The 21,913-nt window shown below is 46.3% G+C and overlaps 1 protein-coding gene across 6 annotated transcripts in view; it reads left to right on the forward strand.

The window, feature by feature from the left end:
• The window catches only part of HECW1 (HECT, C2 and WW domain containing E3 ubiquitin protein ligase 1), a 393,767-nt gene that overhangs the window by 100,253 nt on the left and 271,601 nt on the right, over positions 1-21,913 (forward strand). For 2 of the 6 annotated variants that reach the window (XM_023638970.2, XM_070265507.1), the window contains exon 2: positions 13,190-13,247. The exons of 3 other annotated variants lie outside the window; for them this stretch is intronic. In XM_023638970.2, coding sequence (XP_023494738.2) covers positions 13,221-13,247 — 27 coding nt within the window. In that variant the 5' untranslated portion in view covers positions 13,190-13,220. Of the gene's footprint in view, positions 1-13,189; positions 13,248-17,625; positions 17,746-21,913 lie in introns of those variants that run through there. One more of the 6 variants, XM_070265509.1, reaches the window with a different exon arrangement.

A 21,913-nucleotide genomic window follows, 5' to 3' on the forward strand; every position in this document is an offset into this window, starting at 1 on the left:
TTTTTTAGGAAATACTCACCAAGGTATTTAGGAGTAAAGGGACATCCTATCTACAGATTACTTTGGAGTGGTTCAGAAAAAAATAGACATGCACACATATGTGTATATATAAGTATGCATAATTATATAAATTATTCTTGTACATATATGTGTGTCTACACACGTATATATGCAGAGAGAGAGAGAAAAAGAAAAACATAGCAAAATATTAACATTTGGAGAATCTACTTGAAATGTATTAGATAATTCATTGTAGTATGCTTGTGACATTTCATAAGTCTGAAATTATGCCAAAATCAAAAAAAAACTAAATCAGAAAGTGGTGGCTGCAGGCTCATCACATCAGTAGGACCCCAGCTGAAGTCTGAAGTCCCCTCGTTTCCTGAACTTGACCCACCTTTTTCGACTCTGTTCTATAGGCAATAGATGCCTTGTGTCTCATGCTGTTCTTAAGGCCTTTTAATGTATTTCTCTCCCTAAATCTGTTGACACTGCTGTGGAGTAGTTACAGTTATAGTCCTCATTTGTAAGTCACTTGCTCAAGATCCCAGAGCCAGAAGTGGCAGAATGAGACTTGAACTCAGCGTCTCCCTGTCCCTCTGCCCCTCTGTCTGAGAGAATCTTCTGTCTCTCCCGTCACAACCCTTTGAGTGTGACTCTTTTGTTCTTGGTATTTACATACCTAAAAAGCATCCCTGTGGTCCTTGCCTGTGATGTGGATTCATTGACTTGATTTGTTCTGGGAAATGTCATCTCGCTTTGCTCCGTGTGCCGCCATTAAAATCATGTTGAAGTTCTGCCCTGAAATCCTTTAAACTATTGGGTTCTGGACAGAGAAAATGAAGCAGTGACCTGTTTCATTAAGTCTGTAAATCTGAGATCCTTTAAGCTCTTTGGCTTAATCTGAGCAATCTCTAACATACTTTGGCTGTGTTTTGTCCAAAGCTCCTCCTGGCCGTGGTAGACAGTGGACAGAGAGGAGATGCTACCCTCCCCTGACAGGTCATCTCCCTCCTCCTCCCTCCCTGTTCCCGCTGCTGGGATGGGAGGCTGCTCTGATTCTGAAGTGTAAACGCCTCCGGGAGGACCAAGTTTAAGTCTGTGAAACTGCAATATCGGAATTGTGTTACTGCCCTGCTGGGGACTTGCTGATTGCCAGCTAAGAGACTGAAGAAGACTCAAGATGGTAGATTCAAGGAAGAGACGCAGCCCTCGGACGGTGCTAGAGACTTACTCCTGGTTTTCTGTGCTTTGAGATAAAAACAGTAAAATACAAGAATTTAACTCTGAGCCCTTACCAGCAACGCAGCACTGTAGCCTCAGAATAGAGTCCAACCTTCTTCTCTCTTGTTGGCAGAGAGTGCTTTCCTGTGGGAAACATTGAGGGGATACAGTAAGTGTCCTGACGCGACAGCTCCTGGGAGAAATTGCATCTGGGAGTTGGTAACTAGGGGAAAATGACCATGAAGAGCTGGGAATTTCAGTGAAAGAGAAACCAGCAAATACAAAAGGAAAAAGTAGAGGATTTGGTTGATTAGGATGGTTCGAATGGGACACAGGAGAGAAGAAATGTGCCCCTTACATCATTGCCACCTTGCAAGTCTATATTTGTGCTGAAACCTCTCCCCACTCCTGAAATATAAGCTCTTTCTTTCAAAGAAGGTCACTTTAGGGGAATGCCAAGTGCTGGTTGGCATAGAAGAATTGGGATATGCCACCTTCCACTGGGCAATGGGGTTCAGTTCAGAAGGGGGTAGAAATGGAGGCTGGGTGTGCAACTGTATTAGTCTGCATTTGCTGGTTATGCTGTGAAACAAATATCCACACAATTTGCTTTCGCTGCTTAGGCTGTGAAATAAACATCCACACAAACTCAGTGGCTCCCACCACACAGGTTTATTTCTGACTCGCATCACATCTAGGCTGTGGGTCCGCTGCAGCCCTCCTTCACTTTGGGGCTTAGGTTCAGATGTGCTCCAGGTGTCTTCTTCCTTCTGAAGCGCAGGCAGAAGGCACGGCCCAATCTACAACCAGAACATGCTGTTCTTATGGGAGAGGGAACAGGAGCAAGAAGGATGGTGTCAGCTAAGGATACCTCTTAAAACTTCTTGCTTAGTAGTGAACATCACATTTAATTGGCCGAAGCATATTACATATTACATGGCCAAGTCCTGAGTCTATGAGATGGGAGTATGTACTCTCCCCACAGGGAGCATGAGCTGGTCACATGGCAGCAAGAATGTATGATCGCCCTGGAGAGGAGACTGGAATGATTGATGGTGCGTCATAATGCACTATATATTAATGAACGCTGTTACTGTCACAGCCAATTATCCTTTTATTGTTAGGTTATACATCTACTTGTATTTATTTATTCTGACAGAAAACATGAGGTTTCTGGATCAGAGAACAGTCTGATTACCATAGCAGTCTTATCATCATTCCCCCATGCCCAGGTCCCCAGGGGGTGAAGTGGTGGCAGCCACATGTTCCCTGTACATACAGGGATTTGTGCCACAGGAGAGAAATCCTGAAATTATGAGTCTCAGAGCTTCTATAGGAGCTGCTGGCACATCTGGCCCTCTTCCCCTCTGGAGAGAGGAAAAGAGACTTTGGTTCTGGCGTGATAAGAAATCCTCTCTGGGGAGAGGAAGCAAAAGACTGCGCTTACAACCCCTAGAATGTAAACAGATGTCTCCGGAGGTGATAAGACTGTGTCTTCCCAGAGGTCTCTATCTTTAGAGTGGCCATCAATCATCCTTTAACCCAAGTGCCAGTGCTCTTTGCTCAGAAATCCCTCACCACCAGAAATGTGAAAATATTCAGATTGTTCCTGACACTCGTACTCTGTAATATTCCGACTTCTGTTGTTTAGTTTTAGCAGACCCAAGCTTTCAGAGTTGTGGGAAGGACTAGCCCCCTGGTTCACAGTTCTCGGTTGGCAGATATTCTCCTTTGGCTGAAATATGGAGACCAGATGGAAAATCTAGCCCTTCCCTCCCTCTCCCAGCTGGTGGACATTATAGTGTTTGGTGTTACATCTGGAAACTCTTTACGTTTTCCTATACTATTAATATGCAAACAATAAAGTTACTAGAGAAACCACAACTTGGGTATTATATTTTTTCTTGCTTCTTAAGCCCTCAACACCTTATTATCGAGTGACATAATTTATTTACATTTAGTCCCCAGGACTTTTGAGGTGCTACAACAAGAGTTGGCCACACGCAGTCACATATATTTGGGTCAGTGTATGCCTACGGCTTTTAATATCTTTAATGGATTATGTGTTCAGAGAAAAGATGCTATTGTTTGTTTTTCAATGTCTGAGAAACTCTTTTATGTGTCTGTAGAGTCTTAAATTATTATCCAGTGGAAAAATGTGTCACTGAAAAAGATGGCAGTGATATTCAGTTACCAAGCTGACTGACTGGTAGTGATAGATTTTAGTGAATGAAAAGCTTTATGATGCAAAATGGTAGTGTTCCAGAACTCAGGAATAGTGATTGATAGGTGTGACTCCACAGTTGGTTTCCAGGATGCCAAGTATGACTTGGGCCCCGAAGACCAGGGCCAGACCTCTGCCTGCCTGCACGCTTCACCCACCCTTGTGGCTCCAGACCTGCACCACCAACCTCTTAGCCTCCATTTGCACCTCTCTCCTTGTTTTCATTTGGGGTCTTCCGCTCCCCAGAATGCAGCAAAGCCGGAAGTGGATATAGAGATACAATGGGCGTCGTAGGAGCTGTGATACCCACATTAGGAAAAGGCAGATCCAGAGAGATTGGAAAGAGATTACAGTTTCCGGCAAGGGAAAGAGAAGTGCTTGATATTAGCCAGAAATAAGCTTCGTTGAGGTAGTCAGGTGAGCAGGTAAAGAGCAGCAAGCATCTCTCCTCAGTCTGCAAGAGCTGCATATGGTAGGAGTGATTGCTAGACACACGCGAGGTTAGCTGGCGGCGTTACAAATTAAAGGCAACACAGCCTTGTCAGTGACAGCTCTCTTCTGTCTACGATTCTGACCAAATTCTCAGGGCCTCTTCTGCCCACACCCTGTTCACGCCACCTTAGAGTCTGGCCTGGATTCTTGCAAGACCTCCCAACTTCCTCCCTTGCCTCCTCTTCAGCGTGTTCTTAAACCAGCAGCCAGAGAGACCCTGTTCATTGCCAGCCAGGTCATGTCTCTTCCCCACTCAGTGCTCTCCAGGGAGTCCCTGCCCTGATCAGTGTGGACCAGAGCCCTTCCCCTGACCTAGGAGGCCTAGCACCATCCAGCCCCTCGCTACATGTTCAACTTCATTTCCTGCTCTTCTCCCCTCTGTTCTTTTCACTCTGGCCACACTGGCTTCTGCCGTTTCTCAAAAACACCAGGCACTCTCCACCTCAGGACCTTTGCACTTGCTCTTCCCTTTGCCTGGGATGTTCTTTCCCTGGGCTCTCCTTGGACACTTCCATTTCTTCCTTCTGGTCTTTACTCAAAATCTCCTTACCTTTCAGAAATTCAGTCTAAAATGTCACCTTGAACCCACATCTTAACATTTGCTTTCTCATTTATTGTTTCTTCTTCAAATTTCCCACCATCCAACATGTGCATTTTACATATTACATACATAATGCAACATGTGTATTTACATATTGTGTTTTTGTGCTCTCTCCCCTCAAACTTGAGCTCCACAGCCAGAGCTGTCGTCTGCTGTTCACCAACATTGCCTCATCTCCAGGGCCTGGTGTGTGGTTGACCCTGAACAGACGTTTGATGAAGGTGTGACTGAATCAAAAGACCCCTCCGCGTAAGGCCCTAGAGGGAAACAGACACACAGCAAATGAAAAAAAAAAAAAAGAAAGGTCACACTTTGCGACTATCTGGCATTTAGGTTGCAGATCCATGCTGGGTCCTCAGTAGTCCTGTTCCTCCTGATCTCATTGACTTGAATTAGCTGCCAACAAATCGGGCCAGTCGCTTGCCAGGCCCATGGTGCAGATCCAGGTCCCGACCACAGCCGTTCCTGCAGGCCTGGCCACAGCACGCCTGCGAGGAGAAGACCCGGGCTGGGAGAGTCCTCCCCTGGGACTGGGCCAAACCTTGTCCAGGGCAGTCCAGAGCTCTGCCCCTTGAGACGCTGCAGGAGGATGTGGGGCCCATCCCCAGGGGCTCCTCACCTTGAGGAAACCCCGCAGAAAACCAACTGCCCCTGCTCCAGGAGTGGCTGCAGGGGAAGGAGATTTTGGCCCTCCCTAGAGGGCAGTGTAGGTGGGAATTCTGTCCTCCCTGGCTGTTGGTGAACCCCAGGTCAGCAAACATATTAATGTTTGACAATACATGATAATAAAACATGATGATACCTGAGGGGACTGCGCCCCGGTGGTCTAGTGGTTAAAATTCGGCATTCACACCACTGCAGCTCGGATTCGGTTCCCAGTCAGGGAACTATACCACCCATCTGCTGGTTGTCACACTGTGGCAGGTGCATGTGGCTGTAATGCTGAAAGCTATGACACTGGTATTTCAAATGCCAGCAGGATCACCCATGGTGGACAGATCTCAGCAGAGCTTCCAGACTAAAACAGACTAGGAAGAAGGACCTGGCCACCCACTTCCAAAAATTTGGCCATGAAAACCCTTTGAACAGCAGCAGAGTGTTGTTTGATAGGGCACTGGAAGGTGAGAGGATGGCGCAGAAAGAGCAGGCAGGGATTTGCTCTGCTGTGCACAGGGTCGCTAGACTTGGAGTTGACTCGACAACACTACCACCACCACCTAAGGATGAATATTAGGCTGATAAAAACATTCTGAAAGACAAGAGAAGGGAATAGAGAGCCATTATTCTTAAGAAATGCAGAATAAGAAAGACTTCCTTTGGCCCAAGCCCGTGATAATTTTAGAAACGATTTGAATTCTTAAGAAAGAAACCATGGACTACACACAGCAAGGACTTTGTTTGACCTAGCTGAAGAAAGCTGTGAATGTTAGTTAAAAAAATCAGAGGCTGGCCCCGTGGCCGAGTGGTTAAGTTCGTGCGCTCTGCTGCAGGCGGCCCAGTGTTTCGTTGGTTCGAATCCTGGGCGCGGACATGGCACTGCTCATCAAACCACGCTGAGGCAGCGTCCCACTTGCCACAACTAGAAGGACCCACAATGAAGAATATACAACTATGTACCGGGGGGCTTTGGGGAGAAAAAGGAAAAAATAAAATCTTTAAAAAGAAAATCAAAACAGGACTTTAAGAAGTGGAGAAACAGATCATGCTCCTGGGTGGGATAACTTAATGTGTAAAACCGTCCCATAGTCCTGTGTTAGTTTAGTTTAATCCCAATAGCAATATCCTTGGGATTGTTATGTTCCAGAATGTGGCCAATTGAGTCTAAGTTTTGGGTCCCACAGGCATCCTGGGCGGGGAGTCCTCCGTGTGGGTGTTGCTGGCACCTCCCAGCCCCACCTTGTACGTGCCTTGTGACAACTGTCACACTCCCATAGGCATTTCACGTGTCCCCCCGGCTCCACAGCAAGCTGAGTTCTCCAGACTCTAAACATAAAAGCGCAAGCTAGGAGGTTTTGAGAACTCATTTCAAAAATTAAGGAAGTAGTTACTTATACTACCCAATGTGATATATGTTATAAACATATAGTAAATGTGTTTCTATGTTTTGGTCCCTGTGTATGTACACCCACACATGCATGCAAACATGAAAACTACGTGTCAGTATATGAATAGAAAGAACAATAGAAGAGATTGATGACTCTGAAATAGACATGAGTTTATAAAAAATTTAGTACACTCTAATATAGTAAATGATTGCTTCACAAATAACACTCAGAAAATTATTTGGGGACGGAAAGCTGAAATGAAATACATAATCCTCGTCAGGCTTAAGTGAGTTGCTATACGTAAAGCAATTAGAATGGTGCCTGGCGCATAGCAAACTGTATAAATGCCAGATATTAGCTTTCACCACCGTATTTCCAATGCCAAACCGATCCCAGGCGCATGGAGGTGGTCAGTACATGCTGAATGCCTCTGGGCCTGCTCTGCTGTGTTGTACCTCTCTGATTCCCCAAGCCTACAACAGACTCACTCCTTAAAGACAACTGATGGCAGATTTTGAAAATAGAAGCAGAGAGGCAGTTCACCAGACTTCTTTTTCCCTTCTGCCACTTGGAGCATGGAAAAGCACTGAACAGGATGAAGTCTGTTCGCGCACCCATGATGGGTAAGTTAAATGAGCTATTGAAACCAGTGGAAGCGAGCTCCTAGTTGCTGAGGGCACAGTTAAGCACATATGTTTTGCATAATTCTGCCCCATCATATTGCTTGTTGTACAAGGAAAATGTTTTGATAGTCTGTCACTGAAATCTGTTTTTAATGAAAACATCCTGGGATAAGCTATTATTCTTAGAAGACAGCTTTGTGGAGTCAGTCAAGCATGGAGTTCTATTATGAGTGTTTTCCCATCACAGATGTCCTGTGGATGGAACACGAAGGGTGGGGCAAAAGGAAACAGCCCTGGCTGAACAGCGGTCAGTCACAGCACTGGGAGGGATGGAAGTGGTGGTGCGGGGACCCAGCTCATGGCCATGAACACTGACCTTGCAGGAGGGCTGGCTGGGAGCTGCCCTGACCCTGTCCTCACCACCTGAGCTCCAGGACTCAGCTTCACTCTCCTCCTGGGGTTGCTCCTCTGCTGCTCAGAGTTGGGGTCTGAGGTACAAGGTCCTGGTAAGAGGAGGCTGTACCCACATATTTCTGTTGCTCCGTCATGGAGCTGGACCTGCCCAAGTGAGGACAAACTGGCCATTTTTGGAACCAGCCTTTTTTAGAACCAGCATGAGTCCACCGGGTTGGGAAGAAAATGTCAAATGGGAAGTTTGGGGACCGTGGAAATTTAAAGTCAAGCCATCATTATTTTCCATCTGTATATCCTTAGTAGTAGAGATTTAGTCGTGGAAATGCATGAGAACTGCAGAAATACATGAATAAATGAAAATAAAAATATATTAATAAAATGAGTATGAAAAATGAACAGCTCACTGGTTATGCCACCAAGTCCATGTACTTCAAGTAAAGCCTGGCCCGTTGGTCAAACCCTATTTTTTTTTTTAATTTAAGAATGGAAGAATCTGAAAATCTAGAAGACATTGTAAACCGTTAGTGACAGGAAATGACGCTATTAGGTTTTGGCTCATGAAGAGACCTCCTCCCAGGAAAATGAATTCAATGATAATAATACCCTTAAGGTTACATGATAGTAAATCTTATAGCTCCTGGAAATTTCAGTTGGATGAAGACAAGGGGCTGAAAGAAATTAGCCTGGGACAAAACAAAACCAGTCACACCCCAAGTAGTCGTGATAGGTTCATGTCACAAATTGAGAACAGGACTAACCTGTCATTAGTTTCAGCATACTGTCCCCACTGGCTGTCAGCTGATGAGTCCCTGCTGCGACACCAACAAGAGGTGGATGTCTAGTGAAACAGCTTGTTATTGGGATCTCACAACAAGAATTGTTTTATTAAATTAGCAAATATAATTTTCTGGTCTCTAAGAAGAAATGTTTTGCAAAATCTCATTCAAAACATATACAATTGGAGGCCAGGCCGGCAGTGTAGTGGTTATGTTCATGTGCTCTGCTTCAGCAAGCAGGATTTCACCAGTTCGAATCCTGGGCATGGACCTACGCACCACTCATCAAGCCGTGCTGTGGCGGCATCCCACATAGAAGAACTAGAAAGACACAACTGGGATATACAACTATGTACTGGGGCTAATATCTGGCGACAATTGAACTTAATTTGTCCTTCCAAGGGGTTCTGATGTGATGTATTTGGAATTGCCCATGTGTGTGGGAATGCATTTGCAGGTTATTCCTTCCGCCATTTATCTAGTCAGTCAGTCAGCAAACATTTATCAGATGGCGGACACTGGGCTAAGGTCTTTGCATGTGAACAAAAGGAAGATTTTAAAATTTTCTTGAGGGCCTGGAGCCACTGAAATGGAAATTGTATGACTTTAAATGTCTCTGCAATTTGGCTTCTCCCGTTGAAACTCAACAGATCCTAAATATCAATCGTGCATACTGAGGACGATTTAAAATAATTGATAGTTGTGATTAAGGCTTTCACGAGGGGTGATTGTGCTAGCTGACTGGCTTTCTGAGGATATCAGACACATTCACTTAAAGTAAGTGGAAATCCTTTTTAGGTATCACAAACCTCCTTTGAGGGCCAGCAACTCTGGAATTCTTTCCCACGATGCCCACCCACAGGCCAGTGGGACTTGTAGGGACCTGGCCACCCACAAGGCAGCAGCTTGATTAGATTCCCCTCAAACCATTGCTTAGAAATGAGGAACTCATTCCCAACCAGACTCTCTGCCTTTCTTCAGGGCTGTGGTCATGAGTGACTTTCCATCATATTATTTATTGTCTGTATGGATTGGCTTTTTAAACAGCAAATGGTCATTGTTTCTATAATTACAAACAGTTTTTAAAAAATTGTCATCTTTTATATTGCTCAGTTTCATCAATTCCACCTGTGAATAATCTTGATCTCTTCCTCAAAAATCCTCCGTTTATTAGATGCAGACCAAATGCAACAGGAAGAAAGAAGAGCAAAAAAAATTTTAGCACATGATAAATCACCAATGTTATTGTTCCTATTAGGTTTTTAACTTTAGCTCATTTGGGTAGAGGCAGGACCAATATTGGCCCTGGAGAAATATCTTATCTAGTTTATTTGATTTTTAAAAATGGTAACTTCTAGAGCCAGCCCTGGTGGCCTAGCAGTTAAGTTCAGCGTGCTCCACTTCAACGGCCTGGGTTTGGTTCTCGGGTGTGGACCTACACCGCTCTGTTAGCACCCATGCTGTGCTGGTAGCCCACATACTAAAAATAGAGGAAGATTGGCACAGATGTTAGCTCAGGGCAAATCTTCCTTAGCAAAACAAACAAACAAAAAAAGTAGCTTCTACCCAGGTGACCTAATAGTAGTAGCAATGATGGGCCACAGTGGTGATGTCACCACCTTTAAGCCTGGACTCATAGACTGGCGCAGCGGGAGGGTTAGTTTACAGGACATTGGAGTGGATGCCAGGGGCTCAGAGAGTCAACACAGGGACCCGTGGAGGAGCGGCCTCGTCAAGGGCTGTGCCTTGCCATGGGGCCCCTGCTCTTCTGTCGCTGTGTGTTAGGGCTTCTAGGGCAGGCCCTGCTACAAGGGTCTTCAGAAGCATCCTCCCACTTGACTTTCCTGCTGCCCTTACAGTGGGCTCCAAGAGTGTTCCCCAAGGGTCACCTCTGGAGTCCAAGAGAAGAACTGGACATAACTGCATATAAATCACGTGTGCATCTGAAGGAAGAATTGTCTAATCTCAGATGATTTACAAGGTTCAAGTTTGTTGATCCCTATTACTATCAATTCTCGTTTCTTGTTGGGATTGCCTCCACGTGAAATCTTTGCATGCCTTTGCTGGGATCTGGCGGATCCCATACAGCAGAAATGAAGAGTCATGTGGATCTGTAAAGCTCAGGGGGGCTGGAAATGGAGTAGAGCATTTATCTGGTTGCTTCCATGCAGACAGGTCACTTGGTCCCCATTCTATTCCGTAATTTCCTTGGGCTCCAGCTTATTCCTGCTGGAATTGGATTCTGTCCGGGTCGTTCTTGGTAGGCTGGTATGAGGTTGCAGGATCTAGAGCTGGGTCCTTTTTAATCCCTGTTCACTTTCTTAATAAAGTCTCCAATTCTGCTCTCCTTCTTTGTCAGCTCTCCTTAACTTCTTTGCAGTTAATTAGAAAACTGTAAGAAAACAATTGACAGTAAACTGTAGGTGAAATATACCAGTATCCCCAGCACTAAGTGCTAAATAGATAATGTCTAATTTGAGTGGTCTTTTTTTCTGTTCTGCTTACTCTCCTAATGTGTGTGTGTACGTTTGATTAATTGGATCAACACTTGGCTTAGAACAGGCGCAACAAAAGCCTTCTTTTATATCTTCGAAAGTCTAGACTGAGACTTCCTCTGGAACCTGGTCCCTAATCATTCAATCATTCATTCCTCTAATTCTTGTTGCAAATAGTGAGCATGCCCATGTACCAGGCTCTGTCTACGTCCTGTGGATGACAGCCCCAGCTGCCAGAGAGCCCTGGGTGACTTTGCAAGACAGACATTAAGTAAATTGCATAAATAATTCTCTAGAGTTATTTTCAAAACTGCCAAAATAAGTACAGGGTACTGTTCCGGAGGCATCTGTCCTGGCCAAGGGACACAGGAGAACCAAGGACTGAGGGTTGTAGAGAAGGAAGGGCTGAGGGAAGCACATTTCACACAGAGGGAACAGCATACTGAAGTCTCCCAGGAAAGGAGAAGCGAGTGCCTCTGAAGACTGTCATGCCTGGGTGGAGGGAGGCTGGGAGTGTGGCCAGCAGGGAGGCAGGCCAGATCCATTTTGCATGTTTGTATGAAATAAGTCTCAAACTGGTGTTTAGGATTTTAGCCTAAAGGAAGTGTGAAACCAACTAAAGCACGGAAGTGCCACAATCTGATGTCCCCTTTTTAAGAAGCGTTCTGCCTGTTGTAGAAAATGTATTTGCAGCAAGGGTGGGGTAGAGAGACCACTTAGGGTCAATTGAGATTGTGTAGGACAGAGGGGCTTGGGCCATGGTGCAGGAGGTGGAACTGGTGAGAAGCAGATGGATTCTAGGACTGTTAAGAGGCAGGGGCAAATGAACTGGGCCCTTGGTTGGATGAAGAGGATGGGCTGGGGGAGAAAGAGGAGTTGAGATGAGCTCCCGAGTTCCTGCCAGGAACACCCAGAGGGTGAGCAGCCATTTCTGAGTCTGAGCTTCTAGGGAGAGGATCAGGGTTGAGGATGAAGATCCTGAGTTGCTTTTGCACTGTGTCTGGGGGGCTGTGAGAAGTCCTAGTGGGTGTTAGGTTTGGACTTCAGACAAGAGCTCTGAGCTGTCACAGAAATTTTGGAGTTGTCAATGTTCAGGCAGTAATTGAGACCATGCATGGGCATATGGACCCCTAGTGTGAACATATGAGAGTCTGAGGACCTCCAACATGGAAGAGCCTGCAAATGGAGCAGAGCTGGGGCAGCCTGAGGAGCAGCTGGGCAGCCAGTGGTCATGACAGGGCAAAGGGCCTCCGGAGGGCACGCTACACGGTTCCCTCACCACTGAGAAGCCAAGTAGCGCCCAGCATGGGGTTGGGCATAGAGCAGGATCTTAGTACGTGGATGTTGAATTCTCTCTCTCTCCTATTCAAATCTGCTCGGATCAGGGATGAGAACATAATCTGTGCACCCAGAATGCAAGCTTGCGACTTGTTTCTTACACGAATTCATTTGTCAGCAAAGCTTCAGATGTCACTGGGGTTTTGGAAAGCTGACATCATATACTGCTTTCTTCTGGAATAAGGCCATATTGATTACTTTCATAGCAACTTTGACTTCAGAGGAAGATGAGTCTATAAAATCAGAATAAAGATTCATGAACCAAAGTGATACCTGCATTATGTGGACCCTTAATACCATCAGCAATCTTCCTATGCCTGGCATCTTTCTGTTCAAATTCTTTATCCTAATTTTTGACATGGCTTCTCTGTATGAAAGTGCTGATGATGTGACTAGTGATTGCCTTTTGGGGCCATACTCTGCTGGACAAGACATGTAAGGGGACAGTGCTCCCTCGTGAATCTTTCACATCTAGGGAAATGCCTGAGTGAGAAAGGCGCCGAGATGAGTCAGTCATGTTTCAGCAGTTTGACTGTGGATCCGGTTCCTTTGTGGTTGAGGGGGTCTTATGAGTGAAGCTTATCTGAGGATGCTTTTAGGGGGTTTTTTCAGAAAGCTAGGGGAACAGAACTTCCCCTCTCTCCAGACCCCACACAAAATCCTTGTTTCCTTAAAAGGAAAAAAAAAATGTTTTTCAAAACTCATGGTTCTTACTCCTTCAAGGTAGATTTTAAAATCCTAATCAAATTATTGATGGCATAAAATAATGTTGCTTGCTACATTTTGTCCATTTTCTCAAAATGAGATGATCCTTGTGTAATTTTTCCTTGTCCCTGTCGGTTGCGCAAGCCAGGTGTCTTGGTGGGGGTGGGGGCGCAAGGTTCTTCATGTGGGTAATGTCGCTGACTTTGTTTGCTTGGGATACACACTGAGTTAACCTCGTTGGACTTTCCCCAGGAATTGATGCGCGTACACGTGGTGGGTCATTATGCTGCTGCACCTGTGTAGTGTGAAGGTCAGTGTGTTTTTCTGATTATAAGAACCCATCCATGTCATTCCATTATAAACCCACTCCACTCATAATGGAATGTGCCTCAGCCCAGAGCCCATGGCAGTCCCCAGCCCAGGAATTCTCTCAAGTGTGGCCCTGACATTTGAGATCCATCACTCACCCTTCCCACTGCCTGCATCCACCCCGATTCGACTGTGCTCCATTTTGAGATGATGTTCTTTGCATGTCAAGTTCTTCTTGTGTGATGTGAACGTACAGTTGTCACAAGTGAATTTGTACCTGGAAACAAACCTACTATGATGGTCCTTCCAAAATTGCAGCCGAGAGCTCTGCTGGGCTGGGGGCAGTTACCTGGCAGTTGATACAGACACACGGAAATACCCCTGGAGACCAGAGAGACGATTTCTTCTGCTGACTCAGAGTCAGCCGCTCAGCCTCCAGGAGGTTGCCAGTTTCTTAGAAGGGGCCTTCTTGCTGCTGAGTGGCTTTCCTAGGGTCAAGGGCTTTCCCCCAGCTCCCCTCAAACTTGCCTGTAAGCCCCCTGCTTCACGTATTTCACAGTTTTACAACTTCTGGTGGCAGTCCTGGTTTACAGTAATCACAGCTCACATTAACTGGACACGATGCATCATGATTTGTGTCGGATGCTTTTCCTGCGTGAGTTCCTCTCTGCTCACAGCCATCTGAAGAGGTAGGTGTGACCGTTGTTCCCATCTACGTATGCGGGAACTGGGCCACAGCGGCTAAGTCACTGCCCCAGCATCCCTCAGGGTAAGTGGGAAGCAGGGATGCAAATGAGGCCTGTCTGAGCTGGAATCCCCATCCATAGCCTAGTGCTGTCTGGGAAACTGCACTCAGCCAATCCGTGAGTGAGGCTTTTGTTTAAGAAATAAAGAAAAGCTCGCTTCTGCATAGCGCTTTGCATATTTACCACGCGTATCCACATGCGTGTTCAGCTCGTCCTCGAAGTCGCCCACAGTCAGGAGAAGGAAGCCAGCCATGAGAGGGTCAGGGAGTGGCCTGGTTTTCATCAGCTCCGGGTGGGCAACCCTCCGACTGGGGGCTTCTCTTCCACCACAGGGCACTGCTTCCAACCTATCCCCAGGGGGCTTTCTTAAATTGGTGAGATTAGAGTAATGCACTAGAGAATGTGCATTTTCTGTGTTGTATTCAGGAAGCATTAAATTAGTACTAAACCGTGTGCTGCCAAACGTCCAGGGACAGTCACAGGACAGTGGCTGTGAGTACTCTCCTTACTGTGCATCCCAATTTGTTGTACTCCAGCAGAGGCTTGATTTCTCCAGGTGCACTCAGCTACTCAGCCCCCAGTCTTCCCCATCTGGGGACGGCTTGACCTCTGCTAAGAGAATGCTCCCTCTGCTAAGAGAATGCTCTCCCCGGTGCCCAGCACTCTCCTGCGCTACATTCCCTGGGGCTTCTGAATTGTCTCTTTAGCTGTAAAGATACAGTGAGAAGCCTTTTTAAAATACCAAGTGGTTGCCTTGGGGTGCATGTCACATTCCTGGAGAATGCCCCGCTTTCCTCTTTCCAGGACTACTATCCTTGGAAAGTTGGGGCTTCCCTGTCTTAGAGAACGTCACTTCATGTGCGTCTTCAGATACAAGCCTGGCCTGGAAATAAAACTCCTTGACTCTCACAGCAGAGCTAAATGTGCACACATGTAATCTCAGGGGGTTTTACTCAGTGGTCCAGGAAACACAACGGCCCAGTGCTCTCCCTTGACATTTATGTGAGTGATGCGCTCTGATCGACAGGAGAGAGGAGGCGGAGCTCATGACTGATGTTCCCGAACGACTCAGGTGGTGAAATAATAGCATGACCCCAACCTCCTGCCCCGTGAGGACACTAGAAACGTGAAGGGACAGAACACGGCCACCGTATTCCCAGTGTTCGTGAAAGTCAATCAAAACTCCTTGCCCCAAACCCCACATGATAAAGGAACTCTCATGGCCCCATAACTTTTGTATTTTTTGCTTATATCTTCAAAATTGCAAGTGAGCCCAAGGTTTCCTCCGCCTCTCTGTATTATTTTCCAAGATGATTCCCCATGCTAGGAAACGAATCTGCAACATTAGTAGCTGGACTTATAAAAATATCTGGAGAGGAATTAGGGATCCCTTAATTGACTATTTAATGCAGATACGCTTTTCAGCTTCTAGAATGATCCTCAGGATGAATGCTCCTCTCTGGAAGAGGCCCAAACCAGGGGGAATTTCATGCTAAAACCAGTGGTTCTCAACCAGGGGTACATCTCAACCACGTATAGCTTTGCATGTGGAGCCTGGGCATTCGCATTTTGAAAAAGTCTCTGAAGTGATTCTTATATGCGCCCCTAATTGAGAACCCCTAGCTAAAACTGATGGGAACGAAGCCTCTGTGTGTCTGTGAATAAGAGAATGGAAAAGAAATCTATTCTGCAGATCTTTGAGCAACAAGAGGTTTCCTGAAGCCTGTCAAAGATCCTTTTTGGGTAAATAAACAAACAGAGTTTACGTGTTACAGTGACTAGCATCTCTGGGTCTGTCAGGTCCCCTGGGACATAGATGCTGGTTGTGTGAGAGACAAATGAAGCCTGTGAAGAAAAAGGGAGGAAATAGAATTGTGCGAGGGCTACAGCCTGACAGAATCTCTTCCAGCCCAATGGCCCTAAGGAGCCAAGTCTGCCTGTTTAGAGACACCCCCGTTGGGTGGGAGCGGCCAGGCCCTTGTTCCCACACCTGGCTCAGGGCACCCTAAGAAGACCAGACCAACCTCAAAAGTTGAGGTGGACCTGAAGGAGTTGGCATTGTCAGCTGACACCCTCCTAGCAGCTGGGCAATGAGTTCTTTCTTAAAGGGGCATCTAAGCAGCTCATTGCTATGTCTGCCACACTCCCCAAAACTTTAGAAAATCAGTTTTTTGGGGCTCTCCAGAATTTGGTTAGAAGCAGCTTGAGTAGGGAGGCAGTTTTAAAACGTGGTCCTTTGCTGAAATTCACTGCTTTATGTGGAAGGAGGGAGGCAAATGGAAGAAGGAGGGAGGAAAACACAGCTCCTTAGATTTCTCTCTGTGTCAGGACGTGTGTGAGGTGGCGAGGCATGGAAGAATAGGGGATTCAGATTTGAGGAACCTTGAAAACTTCTCGTGTAGACAGTGCAGCCCAGAGAGGTTGTGTGGTATCCAAGATCGCCCAGAGACGGCAGGGCTCAGGCGAGCCCCAGACTCAGCCCCATACTCCACTCAGCCTCATGTCTGCTCAAGACTCCTGATATAGAATGTTCCGGATCATTTCCTTCCTCTTGACCCCAAACTCTGTATGATAAAGGAAATCATATGGCTCCATCACTTTTTTGTTCTCGCTCAAATATTCCAAACTGAAGGTGATCCCAAGGTTTCCTGCTCCTTATCCCCACCCCCTCCTGTCCTTGGTGGTGAGCTCTGTATCCAGTGTATTAGTAGACACAGGCATGGATCCTTGGGCATCTGAAGCCCACAGCCAGCCTCCCTAAATATCCACTATATCTCTGTCTTGCTTTTCAGTTGTAGTATCATATAGGCAAAAATGGAAGAAGTCATCGGAAGCCTTTAATTCTGCCCCACAATTTCTCATCTTGACACCAATAGAAAATCAGCACATCATTAGTTCTCTACGTTTGTTGATTTGGACACTGAATTGAAAGGCTGACTGCCACCTTCCTTCTGCCCCAGTCCTCCTCCCCCTCCCACTCTCCCTCCTCCCCTTCCTTCTCCTCCCCTTCCGCTTTCCCCTCCTCCTCTCCTCCTTACCCCCACCCCCAATCATTTTCAGGTTCTGGAGTCCTCAGCCACTGTGTTGCAATAACTACTGAAGAGATAAGCACTAAATCTCCCTGCATGTGAAGCCACAGCTCTAGACCCCACTGAGTTGGGGACCACCGTGGCCTCCCCCAGCTCTTCTCAGTCACTGCCTCCCATTCAGCTTTACGGGACTAGGAGAGAGAAATAGTGTGGTCCGGCACTGCGAAGGAGTGAGCTGAGTCATGCCCTTGGCAGAGTCAAGGAACTACATCAAGGAGACCAATAGCCTTGGGTTATTCTGGAAGGGGTCTGACCTGACAAAGATGCCTCCTTCAGAGACTGCTTGCCCTCTGCCCAGCAGGAGATGAGCGCCCCCCTCCCCACCTCCCTCAGGACTCGGAGCATCTGGGGAAGCTTGGCTCTGCCTGATACCTGGGGGGAGCTCTGCCACCAGTATTTTCCCATTAGGAAGCAGCAACCTCAGCACATAAATAAAACTGTCCTGCTGACTTGCTCACAGCCTGTCCCAATAATTGTTCTGAGCGTCATCCTGACGCAGCAGCCCCAGAGGACCAGGCCACTCAGGCTCAAACCTTTCTGTTAACCATGCCCAACAAGACCAGAGCCGCGAGCACAGAGCAAGGCCATGGCACTGAACAGCTTCTCAGTCTGCTCTTTAGAAGGTGTCTTGTTTTGAATACATAATCTGTCCTGTTCTTTCAAAGTAAGTGCTTTTCTAAAAGGTCTGGACTGTCCTTTAAACATATTTTTTCTCACTTAAAGGGAAATGTATTTCTAGTCCCTTTGTGGACTCAGCTCTAGAAAGTGAGACAGGTAGAGGAAGGATGCTTTTGTGTGGAGTTCAAAGATTGGCTTAAACTGGGGCATGCACATTGCAGAGCTGTTTTCCTCAGACAGCAGGTGGACAAAAGCATGCGTGTGTAGCTAACTGTTTTGAGCTTTGCTTATGTGATGGAGTGTATAGTAACTGGTTTTGTTTAAGCAAAGGAGTGCCAGCTTTATACGCAGCCCCAGATGAGATGCTTGTCTTGCTCGGGAGTGCCGGATTTAGAGCCTAGAATTTTCTTTTTCAGCAAGAACTAGAAGTCCCCTGGCATTGCTTTTTTTCCCCTCATGCCGTTTGCGTTGTGCAGAATTCTTAAAGAACACGGCATCGCTGGTGTCCTGCAGCAGCCTCCACACAGCACTGTGTGTCAGCAGATACGGGTCTCAGGTCTGTTTGCCTAGCTATGCCTTCCTTAACGAAGGTTCTCGCTTTACACGATTTCAAACAGCAAATCAGTATTTTCATGATCACAGCTAAATATATACCACGAGTAGATGTGTATTTGCCTTTCTCTCTTGCAGACTTTTTTTTTCTCATTTTACAAAGTAGCAATGGGATTTGGGAGGATTTTATTTTCCTTAAAGTTTTTGGATAGAGATTCTCCTGGGTTGCTCTGACCCAAAGCAACCCCATGGACTGCTAGGAATTAGACCCTGGAATAAGAGCCCTGTGACACAAGCTCACCCTGGCTTGGATGTTCGACACAGAGGCATGGACCAGTCATTCGTTAGTCACTTGGCACCTATTTATTGGGCATCTACCACGAATCAGACGCAGTCGAGGTGTTGGGGATACAGCCGTGAACAGACAGGCCCCTGTCCTCATGGAGATTTCATTCTGGTTGGGGGGAGGGGCTTGTTCGGAAATGAAAATCGCAGATAACTGTAGAATATGATGTCAGGAACCGGGAAGCGGTAAAAGGCAAGAGAGAGCAGGGTGAGGCTGGGTGGAGAAGGGAGAGCCTGGAACACCCTGATTCTGCTCTGCCACTGCCCCCCTCCTCTGGGTACAATCCCCAGAACCCATGCTGGCTCTGTACTTGCCTAAAAACACAGCCCAGAGCTCACTACCTCTACACTCCTAATGAGGTTACTTTGTTTGGCTGCAGGTAGTTTTGGGGGGTTCTTTTGGCTTTGATTTTGTTGATGACAATTAAAAAACAGAAAATTTTATATAAAACTTCAGAATCTTAGCTTCTCTTGAAAAAATTCCAAAGCTCTTGCAGCACTGGGCCCACATTGTGCTTGGCAGCATTTGACGGGAGCTGAGTAAGGCGGTCCCTGTTAGGTCAGAGGGGCGTGTGACCTTCAGATTGTCATTGTTCCCACTCAGCTCACCTCCTCCTGAAGGCAGCCCTTGTCTCCTCCTGTTCTGATGCCAGCCCTGCAATGCCCGGGGCAGTGATGTCTCCAGTGTCAGGGACCCCTTCTGACTGGATGGGCACTGTGGGGCTCTCTCCTTCTTCTCTCCCAATCACTTTATGTAGGTTTGACTCTTTGCGGGCTGCCAGGGGCTGTCAAGGTATTAAGCCGTCACAGTCCCAGGCTAAGTCAGGGAAGCCATCTAGTCGAAGAAGGATCCCTCTTGCAGTCCCAGATTGCTTTCACATAGCCTAGTGGAGCAGGGGACTCAGTGCAACTCACAATGCCTCCTACATTTCCACTCACAACAGTCGCAGGTCTAAATAACTGAGATGCTCTTGGAGTTATGGGTTCATTATCCTCCTGCCTAATTAAAACTTAGGCCCATTCTCTGGTTATTTCACCTTTTGTCCCTTATGCAATTCCACCCACCAAATCCTCCCCAGACTTTCCCTTCCCCAAAATGCAATTAGCCAAAGCACATGGTATTTTTCCCAATGACCATTTATTTCGTTTCTGTTTGGCTTTTTAGAGTACCATGCCATTCTTTACCTGACAGGAGGGGGTGTGGCCTTAGGGATTGGAAGAGGCAGTGTCCTCTGAGCTAGACCCCGCGCTCCATGGGGCACGTGCCATGGGATCCTCGGCTTACCTCCCAAGACTGTCAGCATTCAGGAGTGCCCTCCTCTTTGTCTCAGCTCGTTGACCCAGTGTGGGCCTAGAATTCACTCATTTGACTTATACAGACTGTTTCCAAATGTACGTAACTGCCATAACCATATGTTTGCAAGCCCTCTAATCAAGGTTCAAGTGTACTTTTTACTTAAATGAGTAACACTTCCCTACTCTACAATAGATAATAGATTCTTTGTTGAGCACTGCCTTCCCCGCTGTTGCATATGTCGGAAGCACATCTCTGAGTGTCCTCCCCAACTTTTTGCCCCAATCAGTATCCCCGTCAGTGAAGGTCAGTGATACCCACTGACCAGGCCTGTGCTCATTCTTGAGAGTGGATCTCTTCATTGGTGCCCCAGGGCTGCAGTGGCCTATACCCAGGAACCAGCAGCTTTAGCATCAGCTGGGAGTTAGAAATGCAGATTGTCAGGCCCACTTTGGAAATGCTACATCAGTATGCACATTTTAATATGATTCCCAGGGAATTAATGAGGACCTTTAAGTAGGAAAAGCACTGGCTTCTCCCACTGTCCAGTCTGTGCACAGGCTTCTTCCACTGCCCTGGGCCCGCTCTCTTCCATGCCATCTCCACCCTCTTGTGCAAAACTCTTTCAACAATGAATAGACATTCTCTGATCATTGATTATGAGTTCCAAAAGTGAGACACAGACCTACGCATTTTGTGATCTTAATCTTTGGTAGTTATTGTATTCAGCTATATGTAAATGCCACCATATCATTACCACTTGGCTACAGTATAAAGTATCCTTGGGAACTAAGTCATTCATCATAAGCCTCTAAATGGTCATTAGGGGAAAAAGTAATCTTGCAGTGTAGTTTAACAGTGAATGTAGAATGTGGAAAACCAATTAAAGTCACTAAAAGACAGTTGTTAAATCAAATAGATTGTTATTGCCAGTCAGGTAAGATGGAAGTGGTTAAGAGCTGACACGGGTGTCCGATGGCCAAGGTGGATTCGGGTCCAGCTTTGCTCCCAGCTATGTGACCTTGGGGAAGCGACTTAGCCCAGTCATTTGCAAACCCACCTGCTCAGTAGAATCATCTGTAGAGCTTGGAAATAAAGTTTCAGCTCCCTAGGATTCCCCAATAGAGACCCTGGTTCGGTACCTTTCTGGTGAGACCCAGGCATCTGCATTTAAAAAAAAATCCTCAGGTCATTTTGATGCACAACTGAGTTTGGGAACCACTGGAAATGTCTTGAAGCTTCTAGCTCCCCTTTTCTAAAACAAGGATAATAACAAAGCTGCGTGGTGGGGTTTTGGGAGAATTTAATGGTAGCCTGAAAGGAAAGATCCTGTCACATGCCTGGCACATAGTCGTTGCTCAACATTAGTGGTGATGATGATGATGATGATGGTGACAATGATGATGATGGTGATGATGATGATGATGATGATGATGATGAAGAAGATGGTGGTGTTAGTAGTGATGATGATGGTGATGCAGGCACCATTTAGACACCATTGGATATGGACAAGTCTACATCCTTTCTTCTGAAATCTGAGCTTTATTTTATATATGGGTCTGAAGAGAAGCCCAATAACATAAATTGTCAGAATAAATATGATTATTTTATTATGTCTGCTGGTAGCTCCACACTAGGCTTGAATCCACCCTTTTGATAATGCTGTTTTATCTTGTTCAGTTCTTTGTTTTCTAAGCGCATTAACATATGTCATCTCCTTTGACATCCTCTGCGGTCTTAAAAGCTATCACATGAACTTGAAGGAAACAGAGAAACAAGGGGCTTGCTTAAGGCTGCCCAGTGAGCAACCCGGAATGGAGTTCAGGCCTTTGGACTCTGGCTACATGTAGAAAGACTGCTATCTTTCTTCCAACAGCTCATAGAAGGGGAATTTTCCAGGCAAATCTTCTTGATTGACTGCTAATGAATCTCCCCCGGTTAGATTAACAATTGTCTGGGAAATATCTATGTTTCCTGAGTCAGGCTCCAATTTAGTCTTATCTTCAGGTCTTTTCAAATCTGA

The sequence above is a fragment of the Equus caballus genome, chromosome 4, assembly GCF_041296265.1.
Source record: "Equus caballus isolate H_3958 breed thoroughbred chromosome 4, TB-T2T, whole genome shotgun sequence".
NCBI classification, from domain to species: domain Eukaryota; kingdom Metazoa; phylum Chordata; class Mammalia; order Perissodactyla; family Equidae; genus Equus; species Equus caballus.